This window comes from Leucopleurus acutus (genome assembly GCF_964270905.1).
Source record: "Leucopleurus acutus genome assembly, chromosome: 13".
NCBI lineage: Eukaryota > Metazoa > Chordata > Mammalia > Artiodactyla > Delphinidae > Leucopleurus > Leucopleurus acutus.
This window is the reverse complement of record NC_139155.1, coordinates 47,509,677-47,533,900: the sequence shown is the minus strand read 5'-3', so window position 1 is coordinate 47,533,900 and position 24,224 is coordinate 47,509,677. Positions and strand designations below refer to the sequence as shown.

The following is a 24,224-nucleotide window of genomic DNA, read 5'->3' as shown; positions in this document are numbered from 1 at the left end:
ACTTCCATTGAGTCATCTCTAGAGGTCACTTTGTGAGCCCCTTTAGGAGCTGGGTAACTCCACTGCTGCAGACTTGAATGTGGTAGCATGAATATCAGCTACAGTTTTAAAACCTGTCCTCATGGCTTCTTCTGCAGTATTACCTGCACCACCCTACCTCCTTGATTGGCACAAAGCTGTCAATTGTTAGGCCATACGTTCTGTGAGACAGGGGAAGGTCAGGTTGGCTGGTCAGAATATTTATTTCCACAAGGACAGTAACTGTAGCAGAAGACCCCTGCAGGGTGGATCAGGGTCCATTTTCAGTAACTGACATAAGCACCAGGGGAGGAAGGGGCCTCTTCTTTGTAATTACTATCAATCAAGATGATAAAAGTCTGGAATTTCCCATGGGCATCTTTGCCATCAAATGCAGGCACCCGCTGAGGAAGCCACTGTCCCGAAGAAAGCAAAACCAAGAGAGGAAGCCAGAGATGGAGGGAGTCCTCATGATGAAACTGCTGGAACTCTGGATCCTGCTATAGTTCTGACACCACTGTGGACTTCCCAGGGCCTGGGCAGAGACTAAGGAAGTCTCCCGTGGAATATATCTACCTAATTATCTATTGATTTAACCTACATGGAGATGGATTTCTGTCACTTAAAACCCAGCGTTCTGCGTAATACCTTTGGGTGTTTTTCTGCCATATTTGTAGTCAATATGGCTTATTCCAAAGTCCTGTGAAGTTGTGTTTGATGAGAAAAGCTAAGGTTATCTCCAGCTAACAACCCAGAGAAGTAAGAGCAGAAGCGTAGATAGGACGTGAAGGCAGGATTGTCACTTTTCAAGCTCTCCAGGTTTTACAATTACTGAAGAGCAAACATACTTACAATGAGTGATTCAGGTAAATTTAAAAGTTTAAAACTGTATTTACTACCCTGCACTGCTCAAAAATTTTGCTATTGCTGAGATATGATCTCAGATATGAGTGGGCTTGTCCCTTCCCTTAAACAAAACAACCTCAATAAAAATGCTGTTCCTACAGCTTCCTTAGCAGTCTGTGTCTTACGGTAAAGCTTAGCAACATTGTGTTCTATTTTGAGTAGAACTCTTCTATTCAAAGCTACATCGAATACACTGGAATGGAGTTACAAACAGCATTAAAAGTTAATGAAAAATCATCCTTGTACATGCAGAACAAAAAAAAAAAGTTAAAAAAAAAGTAATTATATTATGCTAGTTAAAGACTTAGGTGATTATTCTGATTTTGAAATTCAGATCATTCCCTCCCTCCTTGATGTAATTATCCATTAGGCTTCGTAATGCACATTTTTCATGTCCAACTAGCCAGAACTCCAAAATGAGGAGGTGGGGCTGCAAGAGAGAAGAGGAAAAAGGCAAATTTGACGCACGTGGAAGCAAAAGAATGTAGGAAAACAGCATTTATTGCACGAGCTATCACTAAAAATGTGCAGGAGTGCCAAGCTATCTTTATTTGGTCATAATACAAAAGAAATAGATATGAACCCAATACATCTCCAGTGTGACTACTCAAAGGAAAAAATGCTGGAAGAAGTGAGTTGTAAGCAAATAAAAATATCAGCATTTTAGAGCTGAAAGCGACTATTATCACTTCCTTGTGTTTTAGGTCAGGAGACATATTTGGGTGGGCTGAGGGCCTCAGTCAAGGCCACACAGCTACTCAGCGGGAGCTCCCTCGGTGCTAATCAGTGATTATTTCCTTCCCTAAAATATACATCTATTAGGAAATAACACACAGATCGGATAGTGTTCTTCCAATAGACATATTTCTCAGGATCTCTAACGCAATTCTGCCAGGTACTGAGTATGTCTATTCCACCTATGCATCTTACAATTCGGGAAATGACCACAGGATGGGTTTGGGGATGACCCACGCACCGTGAGATGCATCTGAGCTGATCACCACCCCCATAAGTCCCTAGTCTGACAATGATGTTTTGGGTCTCCTGAAATTAGTGTCAATTCAGGGCCAGTGTCCAGTAATTCCCGAAAAGACTGATCATTTCCTTTTCCCTAATGCATAGTCACCTGGTAAAAGGCCGTAGTATTCAGTGGCATCTTAATGAATCTTTTGGAATTATGTGGGTTTTTTTAATAGAAATTTACATTTGTAAAAAAAGATAGTCCTTCATGACATAAAGATAGAGTATCATGTCCTCGGTTTAGTTAAATCCTACAGAATCAGAAAGAAAGAGGTGAGAAGTCTGGGGAGGGCAATGAGGTAATGCAGAGAAATGTCAAAAACGAGGGAAGATTTACTCATTTCTCCAGGACACCCTATTAGTTCTCAGAATTGCTGGGGAGCAGCTTGCTCCAAAGCAGACATAAATATTGTGGCAAGAGAAGAGGCCATGTTTATGCACTGACACCAAGCATGTGGTCTGCTGGGATCCGACAAGATAGCCAGAGCCTTGCAACAAGGCTATTCTTTGCAAATCATCACCACCACCCCCAGGAAACCTTCGATCTGTGCATTTCACACTGGACCAGGAAGCTGAAATCTTATCCTGTCATGTTTGCACAAACCCCCTCCCTCAGTTACCCTCCCTCCTCCCTGCAGTCCTTGGCCTTCAATGACTTTCATGAATATTCAGAGAATACAGACACAGACGGATGGCCTTATGAAGTTATATGAACCTTACAAGGGAGCCTTCTGGAAGGAACAGCAACACAATTGTTTGAAGTTGATATAATGATTCACGTAGTAGTGCTATTCACGGGACACACCAAAAATGTAACAACCCAAATCCCAAAGTCAAAACTGAATAAATGAATATTTAAGAATTCCAGATGCTAAAACTACACCTGAGATCTCATTTTCTTCTTAATCAGAAATTGCTTCGGGGAAGAAGGCTCTTTGCCTCCTGGAATCCAACATCAGCCAAGTTACTTGGCATCTTGGCAGAAATCGAGGATAACCCCTGACTCTTGCCAATTGTAAACAGAGAGCATGGAATTTAAATGTAGGAGATACAGAGGAAGAAAAGCTGCCTGCCTGTTCCTGTGAAATAAACAAGACTTATGCTATTTAAATTTCACTGGGTATTGCCTTAGTAGGATTTGAATTTGTTCAGAGTTTTTCAAACGGACACCTGCCATTACAAGCTCAATCTAGTTGATGTAAAAAATATTTCAGAAGAATGAGAAACAGAATTAAAACCTATTAATTTTTTCCCTTTACTCCCAGTTTTCCATTTAAGGGCATTTTGTGATTTTTCCCATCTATTCTAGATTACTCATAACTCTTCACAGCACTACCAAAAACAGAGCATCTCGCTTTTTGGACATGGGATTTCAGGTTGCAGTTACGTCTTTTTCCCTAGCTTTGGGTTATCGGACATACCTTTGATTCAAAGGAGACTGGGAGTCTCTACCTAATTTTCTGCCAGTGGTTCAGTGAATGGACTTCTGATTTCTGCTGATTATTAAATTGCTTCTGGGAATGGATCTAAAATGCAGGCACTGACCCTTAATGTCAATCATAAAATTCTGAGTCCAAATTTCGACGTCAATTCCATTGTTTATAGTGTATTTCTGGCAACGTGATCACAAGCAGCCTGACTGCTTTATGGATTTATCTCTCTCCTGAGCAAACTTAAAAGAAGGCTTAGTAAAACCTCCATTGGTTTATTGAGTGTGTGAGAGCTGGCTGCCCCTCTTCTTTTCTCCTTCTACTAGATATCCTTTGGCTTTGTGCATCTGAAGAGCATTTAAAAACTGAATTTTGAAAGTTTAAAAGTAGAGTTTCTTAATATTAATAAATATACCTTTCTTAGCTAATTATTTTGTGATGGGTCATGTAGAAACCATAGAGACTATCTTACGATAAAAATCATTCATATCTTAAAGCAGTATTTCATATTACAAGAAATGCAAAGTTGTGTGAGCCTAGTTTATATGAGCTAATAATTTGTAATAAATTGGTTATAAAAGTAATTTGAAAGCTGTTCCTAGGACCATGAAATAGATAAATATTCATGTCTAATTGCTTTTCATTTGCAAACAACTATTAATTGTTACTTTACCCATACAGCACATGGTAAGCATTCTGGAATTCTACATTTATCACTGTGATGTTTTTATTAAGAGTATGTTAAGACATTTCCACAAGTACTGTGTTCAGTGCTCGGGCACAGCACGGAAAGCTGGACATTTCACCTCTGTTATTGTTTCTACTCTGATTAGATCTGAACCATTTTTGATGTCAATTTCGGGCCTTCTCGGTTTTAAAAAAAATAATGAGGAAAAATCTCTCTCCATCAAGAATCTTTACTAAATATGTAGCCAGCTGCCACCCACATAACAGTTAAATGTCATCTGCAAAGAAGAAAATGGCATCTGGGCAGGATATATTTTGTTTTTTCTCTGAGATGGGTCCAAACAAATGGGAAACTTCCCAAGATGATGGCTGTCAATGTCACTGGTGTCAACTCTGCCCCTGCATTCTTCTTTATTGGCTTTTAAAAATCACACTAACACTGGACAATAATTTTGCACTGAGGGCCACACACATATGGACTACCTAAGTGAGTTTATTTATTTATTTATGTTTTTAATGTGGACCATTTTTAAAGTCTTTATTGAATTTGTTACAATATTGCTTCTGTTTTATGTTTTGGTTTTTTGGCCGCAAGGCATGTGGGATCTTAGCTCCCCAACCAGGGATCGAACACACAGCCCCTGCATTGGAAGGTTAAGTCTTAACCACTGGACCACCAGGGAAGTACCCCCCAAGTGAGTTTAAAATGTTCTGGAAAACAAAGAAATTTCAGAAGGGTAAGATTGAGAAAATAAGAGAAGTAAGAGTTCTGAGTAAAAGGATAGAAATTTAATAACTAACCTATAAAGTAAATTTTTTTATCATTGAGAAAAACCAAAAAATTACAATACACTAAAATTTAACTAGATTATCACTAAAATACTGCATGATAAAAAAGAAGTTTTACAAAAGTATGTCTCCATGATAGAGAACACTGTTCTTTCCATGCAGTCAGATGACAGATTCTCACAGAGCGAGAAAACATCACTTTCATGGTTATGCAAGGCTGACATATATGTACCTAAGCAAGAAGGCATATACCTGTACTTTTCCAAAGATTTTTAACTCACTATTTGCAAAAAATATGGCAAAATCCTACCTGTCACGGCCAAGGGAAGCATGTGCCAGGTGCAGGGGACACGACCGTGAAATGGCCTGTTTAGTGCCACCCTCACAAATCTGGTGACCTGGTGGGTTGAAGGTGATGGGCGTGATTTTAACAAACACTCCAAATTCACCATCATCAGTGCTTTCATAGGGAGTACGGGGAGCACATGATGAGGGGGGGCAACACAGGAAATGCTTCTAGAGGCACCTGCAGAGGCCTAGGGTTGAGAGGCCCGATGACTGGTTCAAGGAACCAGGCGAAATTTAGCACAGCTGAAGGGTAAGGGCAATGTGACCAGTGTGGACAGAAACGAGCCTGGAGAGTTAAGTAGAGGTCTTATAATGAAGGGACTTGACAGTCAAATTATGGAGTCTAGGTTTGTCCCAAGAGCCACTGGAGGCCAAGAAGAGATTTCTGCAGGAGGGAAAAGGAAAATGGAGGCATCACAGATGGCAGCAAGGTCTTTAGGTGGGGCCACTGCCTCAACAGCAAAACGGGACAGGCTTTGGAGAAAAACGATGAGGTTAGCATTGTACTTCCTGAGTTGAAGGGATCTGTGGGGCAGTCAAGGACAGATGCCCTGGAAGCAGATGGTGTGAGGCATCAGGGCTCTACAGATGGCATTACACTGGGAGAGCATGAGGATGAGAAGAAAAGAAACCCAAAGGTAGAACTCGGAAGAATACCAACATCTAAGGCATGGAAAAAGCAACACAGTAGTCTGAAGAAGGAACTGAGAATACAGCCAGAGAAGGGTAGGAGAAGTGGAAGAGTCTGCCGTCAGGGACACCAAGGGAAGGTGGCATTGAAGGGCCACTAGTATCTAAAACTGCACCGATCTAAGATGGGGGCTGGGAAGGACATGCTAGATTTGAGGGTAGGCAGGATGCTGGGGGAAACAGGACTAGTGGTTGACGGGGGCAGACGGCACGATGTAAGGGCAGGGTGAGTAGAGAATAACAACGTGGAGACAGTGATTACACAAAAGTCTTTCCAGAAGAGCAAGGGGAGGAAAGGGATAAATTGGGGGAGGAGGAAAATTGTGGTCGAAAGAACTGGATATGTGAGTTAGGTTATTTTTCGATCAGTGAGGTCTGTGGGGACCATGTATAGATACATGTATAGATCATGCATAGATACAGATACAAGGAAGTGACAGAGGAAAGATGAAAATATAGGAGAAGAGAAGAAATGGGCAAGATCACTGAGGAAGTAGACCCTTCGGGAGACAGAATATGAATGGGAGGAGAGGGGGAGGTGGGAGAAGCTGAGAGGAGAGCCGGAGACGGGGTGGAAGTTGATCCGTCTGTATGTTGTTAGAAGGAAGTTCCGAGCGTTTTCTCTGATGTTCATCTCTTTTCTGTGAAGTAGGAGGAGAGGGGATCTGCAGAGAGACACCGGGGGAGCACATGTGCCTGGAGTGCTGAGGAGAAAGTAACATGTCAGAAACTGCTTCTCTGGAAAACAGGAGAGAAACAGCTCGCTAGGGAACACGGGATTGCCAGGCAACACGAAGAGCCGTCAGTTTATCCTCTACCAATCTGTCTCCTGGAATTTTCTATCACAGTCTACAGTTGCCAGATATAAAAACAGACAGCCAGGCTGATCTTGAAGGGATGACATCATAAGAGGTAATATTTTGCTAAACAGTTAGTTTACGAGGCTTCATGACTTGAACAAAACATCCCCACAAGAATATTCCAAATTGATTAAACAACGCCAAGAAGAGTACAGTTTTTTCCCAACACCTTGAGCCTAGGAAAGTGGGGGAGACTGGCCAGTGGCTATAGTCACTCTAACTATTGGGAAGGTACAGCTCCATTAATATGATAATCATTAATTAAACCATTTCTGGGTTATACATATATACCAATGTGACTGTGTAACAAAAGTTAGACAGTTGTTTAATTCTGCACAAGAGGCCCAATGGAATATCTAGAGCTACCAAGCTCACAAACACACCTAGAAGGTCGTGACCACACTGAAGATTGGCTGATACATTGTGAGCCCTGCAGAAACGATGAACTGCTCTCTGTCTCCGGAATCTCTTTCCCATTTCTTCCCATCGAGCTCTTTACTGGGGGTTCTCCTGTGTTCCAGGCAAGGTGGTCCTAACCCTCAGTGGGCTGCCAGCTGGGGAGACAGGCATGAAAGCCAATGTTTACAACCCAGGCTGAGTTATGCCACGGGAGATGGAGATAAAAGCTTGAGAATAGTAAGGGGGGACTAGTGGTGAATTCTGCCTGTTGGATTAGCACAAAAACATTTACTTTCAATCCTCTACATAAAACTCAATATAACTTTTGGCAATCTGTGACTCAGGGAAACATAACAGAGAGAACACTTGGTGAAAAATAAGGTTCCTCTTTTCTTTGAAAACAATCCATGTTTTCTTTTCATATTTTACTCCCCTTTAATCTGTAATGACCTGGATACCATGAAATTTCCCACCAACCCTCTTAGTTGCTTGATTTCTTCTTGAAAGGTATGTTCCCAAAGACATTGGCTCTGTACTGTTGAACTTTCTTTTGAAGTCTGGGGCTGTTACAACAGTAAGCTCTCCTTTGTGCAGATTTTTCAACTGGAGAACAGAAACTATATCCTTGCTCCTGGTGATGCATCTGGTTGCTAGACTTCTAGACCGGGTTTGAGAATGGCTATGTTCAAACCGCTTTAGGAAACAAACCAAAAATGCAAAGTGTCTTCAATCCTCTTGTACCTCAAGGGGCAGGAGAAGAGTATTGAGGGGGAAATAGGCAGTTATCAGGAATCGTGTTTTAGTGCCCGTTTTGTTACTTCCTGGCTATGCAAATTTAAGCCTTTTGGTTGCTTCTCTGTAAAAGAAGGAGGCTAGGACTAAATGATGCTTTGGTATCTGAAGTTTATTTTTATGAGGAAAATTAGAGAGTTTGGACTAGGTGGTATTACATTCTGAACCAACACTCCCTAACAGGAGCTATAACTTTCCTGTCACCGTGAATGATTTAGTGAGTGAGATCTTTGCACTCATACTCCAAGTCCACACTAATGACCGCTAGTTATTTTAATTGATCCTCAATGAACTGTTAACCACTCTGATGGCATACCAATAACGCAGGCAGCACTGTGAGTGCCGGTTCTGTGCCTTATATTTGTATCCTTCCATTCATAATTCTGAATGGAAACCTGTGTGTCCAAATAAATATTTCTGTATCCATTTTATAAGGAATATCATTAAACATTTGCAGTGTTTTAAGAAGTCCTCATTTTGATTTGTGAAAGCAGAGGAGAAGATATAATACAAAGGCATAGAATCTTGAAGATGATGTGATTTTGGAAAACATGAAATTTGACCATATAGAAATTCTCAAATATGTGAACAATGGTATTATACAGGAGTGTTCTCAACAGGGTTGTGAGTGATAGCAAAAAATTAGAAGCAACTTTAATGTACATCAATTGAAGAATGGACAAATGAACTGCAGCAGATTCACATAATGAAATATTACACGGCACTTAGGTGAATGAAATCAAGCTATATGTAGCAATATAAATAAATCTCAAAAACCTAATGTTAAGTGAAAAAGTAAGTTTGCAAAAGGGTATATACAGATAGACACCTTTTATGTAAGGCTAAAAATATGAAAAAGGAATATACGTAAGTGTTAAAAAATTACAGAGACATGCACAGGAATGTGGTGGTAAAGATCACATTTAGGATGGTGGTTACCTGAGGAGACCAAGGAAGAAGGTATGGAGGTTGATCAGAGGAGAAAAGATACCAGAATCTGGAGAGATTAATCAACTTGCTCAAGGACACAAAACAGGCTAGAAACTACAGCCCAGCGCTTTCCACTACAGAATACCACCTCCAAAAGGGAGCACTTCTGAGCCCAAGTTTGTTAATACCTTTCAGACACAAAATGATAGCCACAGGGAATTTAACATTGTAAGAGACCTTAAAAAGACATCCTATACAACTCCTCCCTCAGTTTTCGACTTTTCCTAACAACATGTCTGCTAAAGGAAGATCCAGCCTTTATTAGAAACAAAACACAGCAAAAGGAAAAACTAAACCTCTCCAGGTAACACACCCCTAACCTCAAGGAAGACACTTCAGCATATCCCTGGAGAAAATGCCCTGCAAACCAAACACCGTAACCTCTGGAAAACCCAGCGTTGAGCACCAGACTCACGCGTCTTCTTTAGCTTAGCTGAGTCCAGCTTTTCGTGTGGATTGACTCATTCAGCAAAGATCTAGTGAGTGTCTACTGCTTGCCAGGCACCGTGCTTGGGGCAGAGCAGCAAGCAAGGCAGCATCCTGTGGTCCATGGTGTGAGATAAATCAATAACAGTGAAGGAGGACTGGTCTGTGCCCTTTGCCCCTTACCCTACTCTAAGAGATGAATAAAGCTAATGGGGCTCTCTATGAGGCCCCTCTAAGCTCCAGTAACCCCACTTTGAGAAAGATGGCTGCTTACCGAGGGTGGGAGGGAAGGTATGAGAGCTGGTGTGGATTTATTAGGACTCTTTGGGCTGCAGGTGACAGAAGCCCAAGTTGAGCCTGTAGGGGTTCAGAATATGTCACCCCCAAATATGTCACTTTGGCATGTTGATTATTTTGAATTAAAGGTACTTGAGAAACAGCTGGTGCGAGAAGGACCCTCTGACCCTCCTTTGTCCCCCTGAAGCAGGAAATAAATCTCCCCTGTGAAAGGTACCTTCTCTGTCCCAGGAGGGGCAGAAGGCATCCTTATCACCAGAGACAGGGAACTCAGTGCAGAGAAGGCTGTATAAACAAACCTTGTTACTTCTTTACCCGTCTACTACCCCAACCCCAAAGACTTCTGTCATGTCAATTCTTCATGTTCAATTCATGTCGTCAATTCTAAATGTATTGTTACTTTGTCTAAAAGGTGTAAAAGTTTCCTGCCTTGGCTATTTCTTTTAGAGTCTCATATTTTTATGGGGCTCCAATATGTATGAAATTACCTTCGTTTTTCTCCTATTAATCCATCTCATGTCAATGTATTAGAACAGCCAAAGAAACAGGAAAGGCAGAGGGGAAATTTTTCCACCCCTACAAGCCACCTTAAATACCCCAGGCAGGAACAGTCCTGAATCTTGGGAGAAGCTGATACAGGAACCCAAACACTCTCTGAGGCTCTCCCCTCAGCTCAGCTCCTCTCCTCCCAACTGCCCTTCTGCTCTCTCTCCAGCCTGGTCTCTTCAGCTGCTCTGGCCCACGTGGTAGGAAACAGCCACTCGAGCTTCTGAGTTTTGCATCTTATCGTCCAGGCACTCAGAGCCATTCTCCCAAAATTTCAAGAAAGGGAATCATCAGCCGAACTTGAATCAGCCACCCATTCCCTAGACTAGTAATTCATGGTGACCAGTGATGTGCGGTGTCCTATGGATGACGGGCCTAGCGTTGGCCAGCTGCCAACGGACCAAACGAAGGGTCCCATCATCAAATGGCAGTTTCTGCTACACTCTGTAGATGGTGTGGGAGAGGAGGAACAAAAGAAACAGAGGCAGGGGTGGCCCCCAGAAGAAGGGTGAGTGCTGGGCTGAAGCAACAGCACTGTTGTTTACCTGTACTCAGAACATATTTGGAGAACAAATGCATTCAATTGATGACTAGACTTTTAAAAAATCTACATTGATTGGATCGACTCTGTAGCAAAGCTTGGCCACTGAACGTTATTCAAATTCAGAAGATTTTAAGCAACTTTGACCATTACTCCTTCATTTCTACTAGTATGGCTTCTGGGGTGCAGGGCATACGCAGGGGGCAGCTCCCAGGAAGACAGGAGACTTAGAAGGCAGGGTAGAGAGTTAAAACAGAGTCCACTGGGAGGGGAAAGTTATAAGTAGCTGAGTGGATAAGAATACACATGGAATTAGGAGGGCACTGGGAGTACATAATGAAGTGAGAATTGACATCAGGATCTGAAAGTGGGTGACAGGGTCTGAATGGACATTGGTGACCAACATACAAGTTCCCTGTCCTTGGGAACTTGTATTGTGAGAGGTAGAGCATATGTAAATAAACAAAAAGAATGATTACAGATAGAATAAGTGCCATGAAATAAATTTTAAGAAGAAGTAATAAATAACAGGTGCTGGGAGATAAACCATCAGAGGATATCAACTTTACATACGAAGTTGAGAGAAGGTGATATTTAAGCCATACCCTGAAGGATAAGGAAAAGCCAGCAATGGAAACAGTGAAGGAAAACATGTTCCAGGAGGAGAGAACAGCTAAGTCAACTGAGATGGGAAAAATCATGTAAAAGGAAGATGGGAGATGGCGGTGTCCAGAGGTAGGCAGAGGGAGTTGGTGTTTATTTGATTAAAAAATGGTTGCAACCTTCATCAAAACCAGAGGAAGTAACTCAAACAAGTGACTTTTAAAAGCAATTTTATTTTCCTGAGGATATGATTGACAGTAAGCATAAAGTCCTCATGATATACGTGCCTTTGCTCCAGGTCAGGTAGACAAAGATCCCCTGGGGGAAAACAGAATTTCAATACAGCAACATCAAAATCAGGAAGAACAGCCTGATTTCAGAGGAGAAGAATATACTTTCTCATCAGAGAGGCTCACGAGAAAAGAATTATGCCAAACCAGTCTAAGAGCAAAACTTATGTATAGGCCACAAATACATTTAGTTTGGAAAAAAGCAAGATGGAATCTTGTTAGAAATATTATACCAAAGCATGGAGGCCAGTTTGTCTGTGAGGTCCTGAATCAACTAACTGTCCAAGAGAACAATAAGGTGGCTTTACTTTGCCTAAAATCAGAAGCTTGTAGCTACTACTTATCATTTTCATACAAACACAAGAAGGTTAAAACATAACCTGAGCCTATTGATGTTTATTGTACTTTTGCAAAAGAAAAAAAATTAAAAGTAGCCATTTGTTTTGGCAATCTTGCCATTGATAACAGCATTGAAGATCTGAATAAAGCCCTGGCTTACAGAAAGTTCACATCATTGACCAAAATGAACATACTTTTCAGGCCAACTATTTTTGGAATCAGAGTCCTATAGAGCCTGGATTGGTGACAATGAGTTTTGAAAAGGTGGGATTATAGCTATGTGATTCTTTCATATGCTAGGTATGATAATTTATAGCTAAACAATTGACTTTAGATGCTAATGTTGAATGTTAAATTAAACTCAGATATCAGTACTTATTTAGTGTAAATCAGAAATAAACTAGTAGGAATCAGAAAAAATGTCATTAGAGGTATGAAAAGTCAAATATTCTGTTTAAGGTAAACATGTAAAAACACTATCAATTAATATCTAAAACGTTATTGGTCCTGCCAATGCATTCTTGAAAAAAGAAAAAAGCTGGAACAAAGCTATATTACAAAGCTACAGTGACTAAAACAGTATGGTACTGGCATTAAAAAGAGACACATAAATCAATAGAATAGAATAGAGAGCCCAGAAATAAACCCCTACATATTAATTTACAACAAAGAAGCCAAGAATATATAATGGGGACAAGACAGTCTCTTCAATAAATGGTGTTGGGGAAACCGGACAGCCACATGCAAAAAAATGAAACTGGACCACTATTTTACACCATACACAAAAATTAACTCAAAATGGATGAAAGACTTGAATGTAACACCTGAAACCATAAAACTCTTAGAAGAAAACATAGGCTGTAAGCTCCCTGACATAGATCTTGGAGATAATTTTTTGCATCTGACTCCAAGAGCAAAAACAACAAAAGCAAAACTAAACAGGTGGGACTACATCAAACTAAAAAGCTTCTGCATGACAAAGGACACTGTCAACAAAATGAAAAAGGCAACCTACTGAATGCAAGAAAACATTTGCAAATCATATATCTGATAAGGGGTTAATATCCAAAATATATAAGGAACTCATACAACTCAATAGCAAAGACCAAACAATCTGATTAAAAAATGGGCAGAAGATCTGAACAGATGTTTTTCCAAAGAAGACATACGGTTGGTCAAAGGTACATGAAAAGATGCTCTACATCATTCATCATCAGAGAAATGCAAATCAACACCACAATGAGCTATCACTTCACACTTGTTAGAATGGTTACCATCAAAAAGACTAGAAATAAGCATTGGTGAGGATGTGGTGAAAAGGGAACCCTCATGCACTGTTGGTGGGAATGTAAATTGGTGCAGCCACTATGGAAAACAGTATGAAGGTTCCTCAAAAACTTAAAAAGAGAACTACCATATGATCTCACAATTCTACTTCTGGGTTTTTATCTGAAGAAAATGAAAACACTAACTCGAAAAAGATATAGGAACTCTTAAGTTCACTGCAGCTTTATTTACAATACCCAAGATATGGAAACAACTTAAGCGTTTACTGACAGATGAATGGATAAAGAAGATTTGTATATATATATATACATACACAAAGGAATATTATTCAGATAAAAAAATGAAATCTTGTCATTTGTGACAATGTGGATGGACCTTGAAGGCATTACATAAAGTGAAATAAGTAAGACAGAGAAAGACAAATACTGTATTATTTCTCTTATACATGGAATCTAAAAACAAACAAAACAAGCTCACAGAGACAGAGAACAGATTGGTGGTTGCCAGAGGTGGGGGGGGGGGGGTGGAAGGGTGGGAGAAATGGGTGAACTGTATTTTAGTTTTTGTTTAAATAAATTTGTTTCCTTTTAAAAAATTTAAAAACTAAAAAATACTGGTCCTGAATAATAATGTTCAGAAGTTGTCAGATAGATTTTTACAATGTATATAAATCCAGGGAACAATTTTAGTTTGTAATAGTTAAGACTAAACATTTTTTTTTTCAGTAGAAAAAATGATTTATTATTACTTGCAGCAAGTAAAGAGGATACTGGGGATCTTTCCCAAAGCAGTGTCTCCGAGACTAAACTTGATTCTGGAATATCTCAAAAGAAGAAATAAGGTATTCAGTGGGATGTTTAATTTTCACTACTTTATATATTTGAAAATATGTGTAAATAACTTTTCACTACTTGACAGGGGATTTTATTAGATATATGTATTTCTAACACAGGTTTCATACGATAATAGAATACATCATATTTTAAAATAAATATAAAGTAAGTGGTTCAGAGGAGAGTTGGCCAGGATTGTCTCCTCATAAAATGGTTAAAAAATCTGGGATTTCATTTGCCATGAAAATGATGAGGCCGGCCCACGGAGGAAGGATAAGACTCATGCAGTGCCGGCCAGGATCCAATGAGGACGATGAGAAGTTAAGAAGGCGAATTCTGCCTTAATACATGGCGCTTTCTAAGGAGGTGGCTGTACAGCTGAGTGGATGCCTTGGGAAGTAGTGGATTCATTGTCCCCATAAATACTCAAACATAGTCTATGTAATCCTTTGGCTGGATGCTGGAAAACCTACAGAGGCATTCTTTATGCACCTGTCCGACAATACTATTGAGCACCTACCAAATGCATGTTCCACGCTGTGGAACGAAGACACTGCGATAAGTGAAACAGACAAGATCTCTGTCCTCGTGGAGGTTGCAAAACGGTAAACGGATACAGACAATAAGTAAGTCAACAGATAATTCAACGGGGCAATTGCTAATTATGACCATTTCTCCGACAGAAATAAATAAGATGGTGGGAGAGGCTGACGGATGGATCATGGGGTAATCAAACTAGGCAACATTTGAGCTAAGCCCTGACAGGTGACAGCTGGAAAAGCATCCCAGCTTCTGAGACTGTGAGAGCCCTGAGTTAGCCCAGGGCTTAGTTTGGTAGAAAGATCGATGTAAAGCTGGGAACACTGGCAAGGGAATGAAGGGGAGGCTCTGGGGCAGGAGGTGGCTCCCACCCACAGCTTCGTGGGCCCAGGGAGAAGATTTTGCTAAAGGGAATTAGCTATCACGGAAAAGTTTTAAACAGGGGAGTGATGTCATTGGATTTATATTTTTTTAAAAAAAGGTGGTGTACAAGATAATCTTTAAATTTTTTTCTAAAGCTGAGATTCTGACTCTGTTATGATGGGGTCTTCACCCTGTCTTATTGCATATACAGAACAATTATGTACCACACCTTCTGGTATTTGTTCTGTTTAGCAGTAGCAGTCTACCTAGAGAAAGAGCACCGAATTGCAAATTTCAACAGGAGCTGGGGAAAAAAATGAGCCACTGTTGTGATTTATCCTGAGATGGCCCTCCTCATTACTGCATCTTCCCCAGACAGGTACCTGTTCTGCTTGGATCTGGTCCTCTGCCTCTGCTGACCCTGCTCCCACCCCTACACTGCTCCTTTTAACATTTTATCTGGTCAGCAGTCCATTACTGACAACTGATAGGGCTCTTTCTCCTGGTCTTAACTCATTACTTTACCTCATAAAGAAGGGCCTATCTCCTTCCTGTCACAATGGACCGTCCTTTTGTACCAAAGTCTTGGCCTGGACTCAAGACCATTTTCTCCCTTACAATCCATGAGACTATAGTCTCCTTGAGAACAGGGGTTATATCTGGTTCTCTATTGGCGCCTCCGATTGTTAGGTCTTCAATAAACGCTGTTGAATGAATGAGTACCCTAACCTTGGGCAGCCTGTACAGACCTGAGATCGTCCTGGGCCCGAACTCTCCTCTCTGCCACTCAATCCCATCTCTCCCTGTCCAGTGTCTACACTGTGAAACACGATGGCTCTGTGCCAGTTAGAGACTCCAGCTATTTTAACCAGAGCTGGAACTGAGCCTTCATTTTTTCTTTTTTCCTCTTAATCAGTCAAGGCACAAGCTTGGGGTTGTTTTCCTGAATTGCGGCTGAGTCTTAACTGGGATAACTCAGAAAAAGCAAGTCTGCAGATGCTCTGCATCATTTCCAGGACCATAATAACAGCTCACATTTATTGGGAACTACTGCTTGCCAGGCACCATGCTAAGTGCTTTGCAGGCACTGTCTCCTTTGATCCTCACTGCAATCCTATATGGAAAACATTATTATCCCCATTTTACAGATGAGAAAATCGAGGCTTAGAGAGGCTAAGTGATTTGTCCAGAGTTAACAGGGAGATCTGAGATTTTCAAGTTTCCTCTGAATGTAAAATTTGCACTCCTAACAACTAGGGAAAAGAAATGTACAAAATAAAGTTCATAATAATGCAACCACATACTGAAAATTAGCAGAGAAAGGCATAATTTAATTGATGATGGTATTGAAATGGATGCCCATATGAAACTGTTGTATAATTGGATAGAATTTCATTTCTCTGTGACACATTTTTCCTCTTTGCCTCCAAAAAGATCTTATCTATTCATAATCTTTTACTAGCACATCGTAGCATACTTAAGACTTTTTTTTGTAATCCTAAAGCATTTTATTTTAATAAGAAGAAGCCCAGGAAAACTAGGGAGGTATAGAAAACAGTCTGTATCTTACTGAATTTTAAAAGCCTCAAAAGAAAAAAGGTTTGAAAAGAACCTAAGAGTTCTTATATACAACTGAAATGTATATGAGATCAAACCACCCAAAGCTTTAAAATCTGCTCTACTTACAGAGGATCTCTGGAACCAAAACATCTTCCAAAGTTCTGTGAGTGACAGTTTGAAAGTGTCCAAAACTCAGATTTTCCAATTTTTAACTTAACATCAAAGCATACATTCAGATATTTTCTGATTTAAAGAGACTGCCTTTAAAAATGCCTGATGTTATGTGAAACACATATAAAATACATAGGGACCTGTCTACCTAGAAAACTACAGAATTACAACCTAGGACACCAGCCTAGCATAAGACAAAACTCCAGATGAAGTCTTATTGAAGAATAATAAAATGTTTCTTCAGTAAAATAGTTATCTAAAGGAATCCTGGTTCTAACGTTTATACTCACGGTCATGAGTAGATTGTGAAAAATTACATAATTCATTTAGGATATATTGAGAATCAGAGAAAGTACTTCTAGCAAATCACAAAAATTAAGAGAATAAATGGTAAATGTCTTACCAGCCCATATTCACTGAGGAAAATAATTCCCCAACTTGGAAAACTTATGAACTCAATTAAGAAAAATAAAAATTAGAAAAAAAAGAATCCAACTTGCAGAAGAGATTATACATTTATGAACTTGTAAACATAGCTGTGATTTTAAAACGCCTGTACTGATGCTACGGCATGTATCATATATGTTTATCTCATCTGCCTTTTTTGGTTAGAAGGCTCTTTCAGGGCTCACGAGGCATAGGAGAACCTGGGCATGGATCATACTTTGAAAATGCTTAGCTTTGTATCTTTTGGCAAGTCACTTAAAGTTTCAGTTTAATCAGTTGATTCATGTGTGCTCTAGGGGATAATAATATTCACCTTCTCCCCCTCATAGAAGCAATACATAGGGTAGAGGCATGGACTTCAGAGAGATACAACCTGGGTTTGCATCCTAGCTTTCCCTCTGTACCTCAGCCCACTCATGTGGGGCCTTGGCTAACTTCCTCATCCACCTGAGCCTTAGTTTCCTCATCTACAAACTTAGAATAGCACATCCAGTGAGATGTCTACAGGGTAAGAGAAAATACATGTAAACATTTGGCACTTAGTAAGCTTTCCATCAATTGTAGCTACTGATGTTTGTGGACACATTTTGTAAATTGCATTGTATATGTCAGGCTATCATATGACTTGGCTGTTTCCTCAGAAGTCATGTAGTTTCTTATCGGCAGACTAAATCACAACATTTCTCCATTAGTCTGTATATAGGAATATATTTTCTTTTACGTATTGGAGTTTTGTTGTGATACTTTTCTTGGGAAATCTATTATGAGACTATGATGTTAACAAACCTCCCAATAATGAGATCTCTTTGATTCTTCCTTCTTTGCTGCATTCCAGTCTATAGTCTACAGTGAGGTTTTCATCTATTCACTCGTTCAACAAACACCTCCTGAAGGCTTACGACGTGACAAGATCTACGCTAGAAATTATATTGCAAAAGGAATCAGCCTATTTATTTTATCACAGATGGTTTCATTCAGTATTATCAGTTAGTATGATAAAATATTGCAGCAATATAGAAAACAGAAAATATTATAGTTTCTATAAACTGTAATGGGAATTAAAAATAAGTTTGGACAATATGTTACATATTCTCTAGAAAATAATTATATGCAAATTCTTTTCACAAGAGTTACCATATAAATTAAATAATTCCAAAGTGTCTATGAGGCTAAAGCAAGGATAGGAATTTAAAAATGGAAACAACTTTTAAAATCATCATTATTTAAGACTTATTATCTTTCAGGGTAGATTCCTTTTTTTTTTTTTAAACATCTTTATTGGAGTATAATTGCTTCACAATGGTGTGCTAGTTTCTGCCCTATAATAAAGTGAATCAGCTGTACATACACATATATCCCCATATCTCCTCCCTCTTGCGTCTTCCTCCCACCCTCCCTATTCCACACCTCTAGGTGGTCACAAAGCACCGAGCTGATCTCCCTGTGCTATGCGGCTGCTTCCCACTAGCTATCTCTTTTACATTTGGTAGTGTATATATGTCCATGCCACTCTCTCACTTCGTCCCAGCATACCCTTCCCCCTCCCTGTGTCCTCAAGTCCATTCAGGGTAGATTCTTAAGTGCTTTATATCTAGAATAATTTTAAAATGGGCCACAGTTGGAAACAATTAAGGAATAGTTCTATTTTTGTTTTTCTTAACAGTCATAAGCCATAGCCTATTTCTACTAACGGAAAACAACCAAATTTCACAACACCTATGTGTATATATTTCTATGATGTTCTAAAACATGTCCTTGCATCATTATAAACATAATCCATTTTAACAGTAATTGAGTGCCTCCAACATACAGCAATTACAAACTGAATGATGAGTATACAAGATAAGTAGAGTAGGCGGCAACCAGTGGACCAAAGCTGGCCTACCAGCTGTTTTTGTAAATAACAGTTTTATTGGAACACACCCTGATTCATTTGTTTACATAATAATCTTTGGCTGCTTCTGTGATCCCTTGGCAGAGTTGAATAGTTGTGATAGAGACGACATGGCCTGCAAAGCCTAAAATATTTTCTATTTTTTTACTGAAAAGGTTTGCTAACTCTTGCTTTATATTAAAGATATGAAAGAATTTCTACACCAACTGGAGTATCAACACAAAAATTAAAAAGGAATTAAAAGAGTTTGCTATACATTCAGCTCCCTTTAGGCTTGTGCTCAGTGCTTAGTAGACACATCAAAGGTAGGATAAATGAGCAGACAAATTCTCTACAAGCAGTCTTTGCTGAGCCAAAGGGCTAATGAGCCACTTGCCCAGGATAACAAAAATTCCAAGAGTGGTCCCAAGGGACCAAGCAAACGCTCCTCAGAAATGTATAACCATCCTTTCTCTGGGGAGCTGGAGGTTTTATTTTGTATCTAATGCTCTGTGTTGTTGGAAATATTGTGACTTTGTATATATCTATAAACACCATAGCTCATTTAAGCGAAAATGACCATTGTCATTAAAAATAGGAAAAAAAAGTTGAGGTGTTACCTGTGTGTTGTTCTTCAATCCGGACTTGCAAATACATGAAGAGCAGTAGCCCTGCTACTCCAAATATCAGCACTGAGAGGAAGACTTGTTTGGGGTTCATGACCGTTTCAGATGGCTGCATCTCTCATTTCTGAAGGCCACATAGTTTGGTTTTCCACAGAGTTTCCATCCTTTCTTTTCCTCTTAGGTGCTCGTTCCGTGAAGCAACCTAGAATTTTTTTAAAAATCCACATTGTACCTTGCTGATAACATTTCTTCCCAAATATGGTACAGATATACAGTATATCAACAATACTGAGGATTTCCATGAACTTTAACACTCTGAAGACAGAAGAGACTGTAGTTGATGGCCCTAGAATGGCAATTTTCTATTGTTGCCTTTATCTTATCTAAGGAATGTGCTATCCTACAGTTAATAAGTAACAGCCTAACATTTAATTAGGGGAAGCATCCCAGACTTCAGCTCTCCTATATCGTAAAGTCAGGTTCAAGTTATCTTAGAATGGTTCTGAGGGGAAAGAAGACTCTCAGAATAGACTGTTGAGGAAGGGATTTTGAAAAACATGTTTGTAGATAAAGGGGGAAAACACCACTTCATGTCTTAAAAATATAAAAATTCAAAAATGAAGGGTTCAATCTCTCATTTCCCTCTCCTTGAAAAGTAGTAGGTTTCTCCAACTTAAAGAGTACACTTGGGGCTTCCCTGGTGGCGCAGTGGTTGGGAGTCCGCCTGCCGATGCAGGGGACGCGGGTTCGTGCCCCGGTCCGGGAAGATCCCACATGCCGCGGAGCTGCTGAGCCCGTGAGCCATGGCCGCTGAGCCTGCGCGTCCGGAGCCTGTGCTCCGCAACGGGAGAGGCCACAGCAGTGAGAGGCCCAGTACCGCAAAAGAAAAAAAAAAAAAAAAAAAGAGTACACTTGGGGTTCCCTGGTGGCGCAGTGGTTGAGAGTCCGCCTGTCGTTGCAGGGGACGTGGGTTCGTGCCCCGGTCCGGGAAGATCCCACATGCCGCGGAGCTGCTGAGCCCGTGAGCCATGGCTGCTGAGCCTGCGCGTCCGGAGCCTGTGCTCCGCAACGGGAGAGGCCACAACAGTGAGAGGCCCGCGCAAACAAACAAAAACAACCACTTAAATTCCCTCAAAGGCATAAAAGGATAAATAATGAAAAGGTCAGAGTTCAAGGGCCTCTCCCACAATAACATGGGAGTAGAGAAATCTACCTTGGATTACAGAAATCTACCTCAGTAACAAAATGTTACTTTACCTAAAGAAATATTGAAATGACATTGTTTTAGAATGATCTCATTTAGTGGAATCCTAACCTTCCTCTTTTTTTAAGCTCCATCCACTTTTGAGAATTTGATGAAAATATAAACCCTCTCCTTAGAAAAATATAAACACACACAAAATCTAGTGTCAAAGATCAGTATGTTGGGCTTCCCTGGTGGTGCAGTGGTTGAGAGTCCCCTGCATCGGGTTCATGCCCCGGTCCGGGAAGATCCCACATGCCGCGGAGCGGCTGAGCCCGTGAGCCATGGCTGCTGAGCCTGCGCGTCCGGAGCCTGTGCTCCGCAACGGGAGAGGCCACAGCAGTGAGAGGCCCGCGTACCGCAAAAAAAAAAAAAAATCAGTATGCTTACAGACACTTACTGCAACCCAAGTTAAGAAACCCTGCTCCCTATGAACAGCCGTGCAAATATGCAGTAGCTTGCATGGTGAGCTCACATAGTTAGCAGCCCAGCTAATGAGGCCAAGGTCATGGCTTTGTGTCTAAGGCTGGTCAAAGACCTTAGCTCTGTTCCTTGGCCATGGACCACACCGCCCCCCCTCTTGGGATGAGCTGAATAAATGGTTTCGCACTGCGAGGACATTACATACACTGCTGTGTCTAAAAATTCTCTCTCCTTTCTCTTCAAAAATGCCTCAAAAACTTCTGAAAGAATACGGATTTAGCCTTTTTAAGAGGCGTTTGGTGAGGTGCCAGGTAAAAGTTTAAAAATGCTGTGGGAGATTGCTAGGCTGGTGAAAGGATAATATTTAGCTATACTTGGCAAAATCAATGTTCACGCAGATGTCGGGCTTCAAAGGTAACCTGTGAGGTCAGAATTAGATGTGGATGTGGCAGAATGATCTCGTGATTAGAAAAAAGAAATCCACCAAATGGGTAAAAGTGTTAATGCAAAACAACAGTGAAAAGACCTATTATAAATACATTTTTTCCTTCATATTTTAATTATACACGGAAGGTCCCAGAGTAAGAGCAGTGATTGTCAGCACTACCTGAGGAGCTTTCTCGAATCCACTTCTCTGAGTCCCTTGATGAAGAGAAAACGGTTAATGTTTTCACAAGTACTTTTGAGGATTTCAAGCACTTTCTTGATTTGGGTAGTAGAGGAAGTTTTTAAATAAGTAGAAGAACTGAGAGTATTATCATACTGCTTACTAGGTGGGTGATACTCTGCTCTTATGTTGATTCAAAACTGAAATATTATGGGCTTTCCAAACATATGCAACAAAGAACAGTTCCCGAGGGAGATTTGCAATTTGAGGTGTTCCAAGATTGAATCCCTCAAGGAAAACTCCGAAGGGAAGCCAGCTTTCTCTTTTGTTGATGCTGCAGTTAAACAATGAACAGACACAATTCCTGAGTCCACAAGAAGATTCAGATAGGAGAAAACCAGTTAAACAAAATCTACTACTAACAAAGAAATAGTTGTTTACAAGAAAAAAGAGACTTTTACAATCTGTCTACATAATTAAAACTTAACCCAGATGAAAGGGGATAGAAGAAAACTCGTAAATCAGAACAGAGCCAAAGACCTGTGGGAATGGTGGGTGTGAAAGGCAAAAGAAGTACTCCTTAGGGGTTTGCAGAGGAAAATTATTACCTGCGACGCTGGAAAAAGATTAAGAATTTGCCCTTTCTTTCTTCAGGAGATGTTGCTATACTCTGACATACCCTCCTGGGTAAGAAGTCGGTAGAAAACTCGTAATTGTTATTATGGCAGATGTGAGTAGAACTGAGCGATTAAAGCCACAAGGCAGAAAGGCAATCTCGTGTAAAACGGAGAGATACGTTTGATTTTCTCCCATCTCAGTCCATTAGCCCAACGTTGGCATTCGGAAATGGCTCTCATTAAACAGAGGTGAGGTACTAGGAGCGGCAGTATTGCTTTAAGCAAACGTGAAGGTCAGCTGTGATGGGAAAACACACCTATTTGGAGATCATACATCTACCTCCATGCCTGCAGAAAAAGTGCAGACTACTGGAGATGGAAATTACTTGGAATAATGCTATTTTAGGTCCCAGCATTATACAACATTTCCACGGTCAAAGGCTTCCTGTATTTTGTTCAATCCTTCCTCTGCCCGCTCATACGCGCAGTACCTTTTACCTAACAGGTACCCAACAATGGGTTGCACTGAATTGAATTTGGAGCTCCAATAACAAAATACAGGTAATTAATTTTCTAGTTGTATTGGTAAATCCTTAGTCCTAAATTTTGAATGGAGAAATATAGACTATTAAAATACTGAAGGGGTCTATATGACTTTTTTTAAAAGTACATATTTATTTTTCTTTGCATATCCTATGGATTTGTCCCTAATAAATACGAAAATATAAAAATAATTACCTTCTTAACAATAAATTTTTCTAGTAAAGTTTACAGTTTTCACAAGAACTTTAGCATGCTTTAAATACTCATTGAACAGGGTTTCCTCACCCTGGTCATGTTTGAGATTTTCTATTTAATTTCAATCATTTTAAAAATATATTTATTATTAATTATTAAATAATTAATTAAACTTATTGGTATTTTATCAATTTCTGTGTTCAGTATTAATTAGCCTGTGTCAGACTTCCCACCCACAGAACTGTAAGACAATGCATTTGTGCTATTTAAGCCACTAAATTTGCTATGATTTGTTATAGCAGCAAAGAAAACTAATATAGTACATTACTATTACAAAGTAATTTTAAAGGAAGACAGTTTACGAAATTACTATGAATGGGTATAATAATACTTATCTTTTCAAATAGTTTTCACATGGTTGCTCAGGCCTAGTGTTTCATGGTCTATTCCTGTAATAGCTCCATTGTTCAACGTGTTTTGTTATACAGAACATAGAAACATACTCCTTCACTAGACACTAATTTGTAGGTGCTTCCTTATGAATCTTGTTGCTTTGATTTCCTGTGTAATTTGTTTAACAGGTACCTTCTACTTTTAGCTGTTGTAATTAAACTTTAATTATAATTAAGGTTTTTAACAAGACAAGGCTTTGCCCTTTTATTCTTTGTTTTAGAAGAAAAAGTTTTAAACTCATATTTTACATTCTACTGTTCAGTGTAGAGTTTTTTGTTTTAGTTTGGTTTTTGCAACAATAGTCTGTCTTTAAAGACTGCACATGACTAAAACCAAAGGCCCTTGCAAATATTTGTTTGTATTAAAGAGGGGAAAAATAAAAATACCCATACAGATTATTGTTGAATGGATTGTTCATCTCATTTCTCATTTTTACTTGTTCCCCACTCTAAAGATGTCCAAGTGTTAAATA

The 24,224-nt window shown here is 39.8% G+C and overlaps 1 protein-coding gene across 1 annotated transcript in view; it reads right to left on the bottom strand.

Moving 5' to 3' along the window:
- Positions 1-24,224, bottom strand: part of CHST9 (carbohydrate sulfotransferase 9) — a 235,427-nt gene that overhangs the window by 179,929 nt on the left and 31,274 nt on the right. The window contains exon 2 of the mRNA XM_082852828.1: positions 19,666-19,873. Within this exon, the coding sequence (XP_082708954.1) occupies positions 19,666-19,786 (121 nt within the window). The 5' untranslated portion in view covers positions 19,787-19,873. The remainder of the gene's footprint in view (positions 1-19,665; positions 19,874-24,224) is intronic.